A 7849-nucleotide genomic window follows, 5' to 3' on the forward strand; every position below is an offset into this window, starting at 1 on the left:
GGGACACCGCAGTGAACAAAATGGACAAAAATCCCTGCCCTAATGAGCTTATATTTTAGAGGATGGAAGACGAACAATAAATAAGTAGAACATTTTAAATGAAATGTAAGAGGAGAAAGGATATAGCCTGAGACGTAGGGAGTGTGGTGGCCCGAGCGCGGGTTGGAAAAGAATTTCCAGACACAAGGCAGAATGTAAGGAAGATAGAGTTTATTAAAGAGAAGGGTCGCTGCAAGAACAGCGGGCCAACTTCCTGGTAGCCAGGGAAAGTCAACCCCCTGTGTGGGCTGGCAGCCAACTTTTATAGCCTCAAGACAAAGAAAAATCCTGCGAGCAGGATGGCATTAGGTGATTGGTCAGGAAGCTACAAGGTTACTACATGGTGAATATTTTACCTAATATGGAGTCGGGCGGGGGCGGGGGGGGGGCTGTCCAGTTTAGATTAGGAGAGACCATGGCAACAGTTGCTATGGGGGCTCGGTTAATTCCAGAGTTTTTGTCCTGTGTCCTTGATGTAGGGTGTCCTTGATGTAGGGCTCCACAGGGGGTGCCAAGGTGGGGACTGAAATTTTAAATAGGAGGATCAAGGAAACCTCCTCTAATAAATCTCTTGAATACATGTCTATTGCTGCAGACAATTTCCTTCAGAAAATGAGGAACTTCCATTTACCACATGTGCCTTGGCATAGATAAATTCTAGGGGGTAGCATTGTGATCCACACTTCCGATAAGAATAATGAGGGCGAGTGGGGAAGTAATGTTTTCAAATTCACATACTACCTGTACAGGATAACAGTCCCTAGTAATGGAAGTATTATTCCTTCCTTGGTTCCAGATCTGTACAATAGGGTTCCCAAGCAAGAAAGTTCCTATTTTTGAAGGGTTATGAGTAGTATACAGTGAACTAATGCGCATCATGTATGAAGCACTAAGCCTAGCACAAAGTGAGCAATCAATAAATGTTTCTGAATATTAATAATCATTTTAAGTTTCAACCTCCAAAAGATCCCAGGAAATCAATATTGAGAATTAGGGTCCTTTATTAGGGGTTGTCAGCAGAGAACACAGGAGATAGGAACAAGTCTTAGGGGCTTGAGAGTGGGCTTGGAGAAGAGGAGCCCATCCTGGTCCTCAGGCCTGTGCAGAAGTTGTCAGGGGGTACCCAGGGGTATGGTGAAGGAGAGGTAGTCCCCAAGGGCGCCCCAACGTGGCCGGTAGATCTGGAAGATAGTGATCCACGTGGTGAGTACAATCACCCAGAAGAGGAAGCCCACAGCTGAGCGCCAGACATCTGTAAGAGGTAACAGGAGGGGAAAGGTTGGCCACCACCTGCTCTCTGGTCTCCCCGAGACCGGCCCTCTCTTCTCTTCCACAGAGTCCCAGAATTCTGGAACCTCCATTGTCCCTTCCCACCAAGGCTCCCAGAGTCCCCCTCCCCACACCCGATGGCCTCCCTTCATCTGTGCCCTGGACTCACAGCCTTTGATTTGGCTCTGTTCTGTGTATGCCGGGACAAGGAAGGCCTCTCGGAAGAACCAGAAGATGTTGACCAACCAGAGAAAAGGCAGGAAGGCAAACCCACCTAAAGAGAAGAAAATAAACTGGGACTTAAGGCAATGAGGATCCTCCCAACACCCATGTAGCCGACCAATTTGGAAGGTCCTCTCCCATACCCAAATTCAAATGGAGATCTCTGCTATCAGGGATTCAAGAATCCTGACTCCTCGGGATCCAGGAATCTGAGTCCTCAACCATCTTTTCGGCAGGACCAGGAGACCAGGCCCCCAACTCCCCTCCTCTCTTGGGACCCAGAAATTGAAGCCCCAGTCTCCTCCTTCCTCAGGACCCAGGCCCTTCCTCTCTTGGGACCCAGGAGTCGGCGTCCCTAGCCACTTCATCCTCTAGACCCAAGAATCCAGGCCCCCAGACCCTCTTCCCCCAGGCGCTCTAGTCCCGTCCCCTCTCTTCTCCGGGGACCCTAAGATAACAGCCCTTACCCAGGTAGTACTTCCGGCACAGGTTCAACTTCTCCTCGTTGGACACCCGCTCCAAGTTCATAGTTGCGCTGGGGCCGGGTCTTCCGAGGGTCTTCAGGGCAAGACCCAAGCCCTGACCCTAAGTGACAGATGCAAGGATCACAAACAACCACGCCCCTATTACGACAAAAGGGAGAGAAATTGAAGGGTGGGTTTTCTGAAAGAAGGGTACTCCCGCCCCCACCAGCAAGCTGACTGGGTTGAGACGCTCTTTATGTTTTTTGGGGTACGGAGACGACCCCTAACTCACCAGTGGAGTCTTACTTCCTCCTGTTTGGACCCCTTTGCCACTTTCAACTACGGACTTTTGCGCGAGATGCCGCAAGTGTCTCTGGACCTTGTAGTCTTTTTGGTCAGGCAACGCTGCACGCATGCGCTTTCAGGAAATTCCAGTGGGTGAGTCCCGTGGGGAGGGTGAGAGCCTCCATCACGCAAGCGCACTAGGGAGTTTCTGAGTGTCCGGAGGCCACGAAGAACTACATTTCCCAATGCCTTTAAGCAACGGAAGTGACGTAATAGCAGACATAGTTGGAGGGTTCGGGTAAAAATGGCTGAATATTTAGCTTCGATATTCGGGACTGAGAAGGACAAGTGAGAACGGGCGCAGGGAGTGGCCCCTCGGGAGCCCAAGGACGAGGCACTTGGTTCCCTGGTGGCTGGGCGGCGTGGGGCGGTGTTTCTGGGGTGTCCGGCTCCCCGGCCCTCGGTTCACCTCTGTCTCTGCACCTCTTCCAGGGTTAACTGCTCTTTTTACTTTAAGATCGGGGCCTGCCGGCACGGGGACCGGTGCTCCCGGCTTCACAACAAACCGACTTTCAGCCAGGTGAGACCCGGCACGGAGCGTGGGGGGTTAACTTCCTGTCCATTCCCTTGCTGTTGTCCACCATCACGAGGTCCCGCCTTTTCCGGATTTCTAGGGCCCACCCTACCGCCCGGCGTTTTTCTTGTCGGAGCTCTGCAGGTTCCTCTCCCAACCTTCAGGCCCTTCTCCCAGGAACTTGGGCACGCCCCCGTACGTAAAGACCACACCCCTGGGCTGTCCCTCACTGCTAGGTATCCCCTCTTCTGGTTTTCTGAGGGGCAGGCGTTGCTGTTGCACTCAAGATGCTTATGCTTTTTCTCTGGCGCAAGGTCTCACCCCCAACCTTCATACCCAATCCCTCTGCATATAGTCCCGCCTTCTGAGCTCAGGCCCCGCCCCCTTTAAATTCTGTTCAGACCATAGTGCTGCTCAACCTGTACCGGAATCCACAGAACACCGCCCAAACCGCAGACGGATCGCACTGTGAGTGAGGGACCTGTCTTGGGGGCAGGGCGGACAGCTCCCAGCAGGCCACGCCCTGATTCCACCTTGCCCACCTCCACCAGGTCACGTGAGCGACGTGGAGGTGCAAGAACACTATGATAACTTCTTCGAGGTGAGGGTTGGCAGGGGTTGGTTCAGTTTCCTGTGGGCCAGCAGCTCAACTGAGTTCCTCGTGGTCTTCCACAGGAAGTGTTCACGGAACTGCAGGAGAAGTACGGGGAGATTGAAGAGATGAATGTGTGCGACAACCTGGGGGATCACCTCGTGGGCAATGTTTATGTCAAGGTGCCTGCTGTCTCCCCATTAGAGCCTAGAGGTGGAGGCATTTCAATGCCTAACGGCCACCGCTGAAGCCTCACAGCTTGAGGTCCATCACTAAATCCACTCCAGACCCTGAGCTGCTAGCTAATCCCCTGATTTCTGAGTTTGATTGCTGACCCTGACCGACTTTCCCTCAGTTTCGGCGCGAGGAGGATGCAGAGCGGGCAGTGGCTGAACTCAATAACCGCTGGTTCAACGGGCAGGCTGTGCACGCCGAGCTGTCTCCCGTCACTGACTTCCGGGAGTCGTGCTGTCGGCAGTATGAGATGGGGTATGGTAGTGCAGGGGTGGGATGGGCACCTGGAGTCCCAGACTTCTGTGTATGAGTTGCGGGGGCTGTCAGTGACAATGGCCTCATCCGTCCATCCATGCTTTACCCAGGGAATGTACCCGGGGTGGTTTCTGCAACTTCATGCACCTGCGACCTATCTCCCGCAACCTCCGGCGGCAGCTCTATGGGCGGGGACCCAGGCGCAGGTACCTCAGGACCAGCCTGCCAATACTTCTCGTATCCCAAGGCCCCTGTATCCTGAGATGAATCTGATCCTGTGCCCCAATAAGTGTCTCAAGCCTTTTGTGCCCTAAGACTAGCCCTGAGCCCCATCTGAAGACGAGCACCTAAGTCCCAACCCCCAAACCAGCCTGAACCCCAAACCCAAGTCCATCCTGGATCTCCAATCCTGAGGTCAGCGCCTGTGCACCTATCCTGAGGCCACCCCCAGGAACTCTACTTACTTCATCAACTGCCATGCCTTATCCCAGAGCAGAGAGGCAGAACTGGGGGATCTGCACACCATCCCCATGGCTCTGATCCTCCTCTCTCCTGTCCCCAGGTCACCCCCAAGGTCCCATACTGGCCACCGTCCCCGAGAAAGAAATCGACGACGGTCCCCAGACCACCGGCATGGCCGTTTCTGAGATGCTGACCTCCTTGCCCTCCACCCCTGGCAGGCACATATGTTCCTGGCCAGGACCCCTCCTCAAAGCCCCCTTAACTCCCTAGTGCCATCTTTTCCATGCTCCGGGTCTCCATGATGTAATACCTTCAACACAGGGACCTTCTATCGCCCCGCCCCTAATAAAGTTCTATATTGAGGGTTTAGAGCTTTGTTGTTAGCTTGAGCCTGGCTGTGGGCTGGTTTCCTTCCACCCCCACATCTGCTGATGAAAAGGGGAAGTAGGGCTGGGCTCTGGCCACAACCTCAGCCAAGAAACTTCCAACAACAGGTGGGAAAGCAGCATGCCCAGGGTCCTAGAAACCCCCAAGTGGGACTGGTTGGGTGGGGCTGCCTTTGTGCTGAAAGTTCAGCACGTCCATCAGAGGATTCTCAAGGGGGAGATGCTTGGTTGTGGCAGGTCGGAGGATTCCCAGTCTGGAGGAGATTGGGGTTAGGAGCTAAGGTAAGATTGCTGGGAGTTGGGTGGGAGTCTCCAGTGGGTGATGGCTGGGTCCTCCATGCCCACTGCCCTGAGATGGGAATAGGTAGTACCTAATACTTAAGCTTACACGATGCCAGGTGCCAGGTGTTCTAAATGCTTTACTTCCAGTAATGGTTTTACTTCTCCACAATAACCTTCTAAGACAGGTACTATTATACCATTTTACAGATGGGAAAAGAGAGGGCAAGAAGATGGCAGAGATGGGATATAAATCCACGCAGTCTGGCTCCAGAGTCCTCGCTGTAGCCATCTTGAGGCCTTGTGGCCGCTCTGATAACGGGCCAGGAGCTGGTCTGGGGCTGGAGAGTAGATTCCTGGCTTCCAAAGGGGACTGGGAATCCTATGCCCCCACATCCACTGCTTCCTCCTTCTGCCCCGGCTTCCTGGCAAGTGCGGCAGAGGTGCTGTGGCAGGAAGTCCTGTGGTCATGGTCCCCCAGAAGGCAGGCTCCGCCAGGATGGGGCCCCTATGCCTCCTCCTGACTGCCGTGCTGCTCCTGGCCCAGGCAGCGCCGAGGAAGGCCTCTCAGCACTGCAGCCGCCTCGAGTACTGGAACCCTGAGGACCTGTGCTGTGTGTGGCAGCTGCTTGCAGCGCTTCGGGCCGCCCCCTGCTCGGGTAAGGAGCCGGGACTGGGCGTTTGCATATGTTCAGGCGGAGGAGTTAAGGGGTGATAGGGAAGGGGGAAGGGGCGAGGTCTGTGGGGTCTGCTTCGGGGTGGGGGCGGTGGGCCGTTCGTAGACAAAGTGGGGATGGGGAATGAGCCTGCGAAGAAAGGGACAGTGTGAGTTAAGACGGTCATGGTTAAGGGGTGTGGCCGGTTAGACAGGCGGGAACCGAGAGGCGAGGAAGAGGCGGGCGGGGGAATGAAAGGGGCGGGGCCTATGTAGAGAAGGTTGGGAGACTGGCAGGGCTAGTGTGTGGGGGGGGGTTGAGGGGGGGGATAGAGAGATGGGCACGTCCGCTGATAGGTTGGGTGAGTACAGTGCAAGGGGCGGGGACTGCTGGGATAGGACAAAGGGGGAAGCACGTAGCTAGCGCAGAGGAGGCAGGTTTGGCGGTTGCACGTGAGACGCTGTGTCCCACCAGACTGAATTTTCGGAAAACTGCGGGCCCGATGATGCGGGCAATCACGTAACGCACCCCTTCAAAGAGTGTCCTCCTGGGCAGTGCAACCCCAACAGCGAGGAGCTATGTAGCCCTTGTGGCGGCGGAGCAACGGCCCCCACTTCCTTGGGGAGCCGCGGCGGGACCCGGAGGCGCGGCAGACAGGTGCTGGTTGGGCTCCGGAGAGCCTGGGCAAGGTGCAGCCCGCCAGAGTGGGGCGGGGGCGGGGAGCGTGGCTTGGGGTCGGATGGGTGGCGTCTGTATCAAGGGAAGGGAGGGTGTAACCTAACTGAAGAGGACAGGGATGGGGGCACAGTATTGATAGGGGTTAAAGGAGTCGGGGTGGGGGGCTGGGAGGGCAGGATCAGGCGGAGATGTGGTCCCATTGAGGGATTTAAGGATGGGAAGTTTGTGCTGAGGAGGCAGGAGTAGGGCATGCTTCCCACTTTATTTCCAGAAGCCGGTCCCTAACAAGGAGCCCTGCCCCCTGACACGTGGAAAGCTGAGCGTCCTTAGTTCCCAGGAGCCCAGCTTACCGGCGATTTCCAGTCTCCTGTGGACATCTGAGCACAAAGTCCCTCATTAGGCCTGGCCGAGTTGGAGTCTTGACCTGTCCCTGGTGCTGGTTCTGCTCATGACCTCAGCAGAAATTCTCCTGCTCGCCCTGCAAAGGCACCGCCGTCGCAACCACCAGGGGAAAGCTGTCCAACACCCCTGTCCTGGCTCGGTTTGCAACCACCTCAACACCCACACCCTATTCTCCTGGCACTTGTCCCCTCCAGGCTCCCTGGAGGCTTCAGAGGCAGGGGACTCAGGGAAGGAGGTCCCTCCGCCTCCACTCCTAGGCAGGGGTTAGTTGAGGATACACCAAGGCCGGGGGGAGGTGGGCTGGAAGCTTGCGCTTCCTCCCCTTCACCCCTCCCTTTGTCTCCTAGAGCTGCCAAGTCTGGAATCACAGCCGCTGTCTCGCCTCCTGGATGAGCTGGAAGTGCTGGAGGAGCTGATCGTGCTGCTGGATCCTGAGCCTGGGCCAGGATGGGGGAGAGCCTGTGGCAGCACTCGACACCTGGCTGCAAAATATGGACTGCCTGCTGCCTGGTCCACTTCCGCCTACTCCGTGCAGCCCAGTCGCTGGCCTCGGTGGGCCCTGATGGAGGTGGTGGTGGCAAGGGAGCCCTCTGCCTCTCCGGGCCAGATTGGCGCACACCTGCCCAGAGAGGGCGGGCAGATGCACTGCAGGTGCTGTCCAAGCTTGGCTGAGATGGGGCCTGCCCGGCCTTGTACCCGATAAAAATAAAGTTTCCGTTGAAATAAGTGCCTGCTGTCTCTGGGCCTCATCACGGGTCCTCTTAAAATAGTCTTAATTGGGCCAAAACCCAGCAGACATCCTCTCACTCCCCTCCCCATTCAGGGAATGGGCCAATCCCACCACACACACAAGACCAGATGTGGGTTACCTCTGGGCAACCAGGGTCCCCTCTGAGAAATGGCCCTGCTCCCCTTGGGAGGGTTCATCTATAGGGAGCCATCTGCGTTCTGACTTGGAACAGGTCATTTATGCTGAGCCTTGACAGACCCCCCCAGTTTACTTCTAATTCTGAACGATGCCCTCTCGCCTCCCCTGGCTCAGGATGAGTGGG

General features: G+C 56.0%; 3 protein-coding genes across 4 annotated transcripts; 2 read left to right on the forward strand and 1 right to left on the reverse strand.

The window, feature by feature from the left end:
• Positions 1-1022: 1022 nt before the first annotated feature.
• PSENEN (presenilin enhancer, gamma-secretase subunit) lies at positions 1023-2427 on the reverse strand. 2 transcript variants are annotated; one of them, XM_032614676.1, is made up of 4 exons: positions 2287-2427; positions 1998-2153; positions 1478-1582; positions 1023-1291 (listed from the first exon to the last, which is right to left on the reverse strand). In XM_032614676.1, exons 2-4 carry the CDS (start codon positions 2056-2058, stop codon positions 1152-1154), a joined length of 306 nt encoding a protein of 101 aa, XP_032470567.1. In that variant the 5' UTR covers positions 2059-2153; positions 2287-2427; the 3' UTR covers positions 1023-1151. The 2 variants fall into 2 exon arrangements, with proteins under 2 accessions (XP_032470567.1, XP_032470566.1); XM_032614675.1 differs by having other exon boundaries at positions 1998-2115; positions 2287-2413.
• Positions 2428-2454: 27 nt separating this feature from the next.
• Positions 2455-4765, forward strand: U2AF1L4 (U2 small nuclear RNA auxiliary factor 1 like 4). The gene is made up of 8 exons (XM_032614653.1): positions 2455-2627; positions 2772-2859; positions 3255-3321; positions 3405-3454; positions 3529-3627; positions 3801-3934; positions 4045-4140; positions 4497-4765. Exons 1-8 carry the CDS (start codon positions 2584-2586, stop codon positions 4579-4581), a joined length of 663 nt encoding a protein of 220 aa, XP_032470544.1. The 5' UTR covers positions 2455-2583; the 3' UTR covers positions 4582-4765.
• Positions 4766-4903: 138 nt separating this feature from the next.
• IGFLR1 (IGF like family receptor 1) lies at positions 4904-7523 on the forward strand. The gene is given in 7 exon segments (XM_032614799.1): positions 4904-5064; positions 5272-5674; positions 5676-5720; positions 6192-6374; positions 6670-7060; positions 7145-7414; positions 7417-7523. Coding segments are annotated over 6 exon segments (1140 nt in total). The 5' UTR covers positions 4904-5064; positions 5272-5530.
• Positions 7524-7849: the final 326 nt, after the last annotated feature.

Source organism: Phocoena sinus, chromosome 19 (genome assembly GCF_008692025.1).
Source record: "Phocoena sinus isolate mPhoSin1 chromosome 19, mPhoSin1.pri, whole genome shotgun sequence".
Classification (NCBI taxonomy): domain Eukaryota; kingdom Metazoa; phylum Chordata; class Mammalia; order Artiodactyla; family Phocoenidae; genus Phocoena; species Phocoena sinus.

Bases quoted from the DNA above. Each gene is read 5' to 3' on its own strand.
- U2AF1L4 (XM_032614653.1), top strand. From the start codon at position 2,584: ATGGCTGAATATTTAGCTTCGATATTCGGGACTGAGAAGGACAA. The intron at 3,322-3,404 runs GTGAGTGAGGGA...CACCTCCACCAG, and splicing joins AACCGCAGACGGATCGCACT to GTCACGTGAGCGACGTGGAG. The intron at 3,935-4,044 runs GTATGGTAGTGC...TGCTTTACCCAG, and splicing joins TGTCGGCAGTATGAGATGGG to GGAATGTACCCGGGGTGGTT.
- PSENEN (XM_032614675.1), bottom strand. From the start codon at position 2,409: ATGCGTGCAGCGTTGCCTGACCAAAAAGACTACAAGGTCCAGAGACAC. The intron at 2,116-2,286 runs GTGAGTTAGGGG...TCTGTCACTTAG, and splicing joins GAGGAAGTAAGACTCCACTG to GGTCAGGGCTTGGGTCTTGC. The intron at 1,292-1,477 runs GTGAGTCCAGGG...TACCTCTTACAG, and splicing joins ACAGAGCCAAATCAAAGGCT to ATGTCTGGCGCTCAGCTGTG.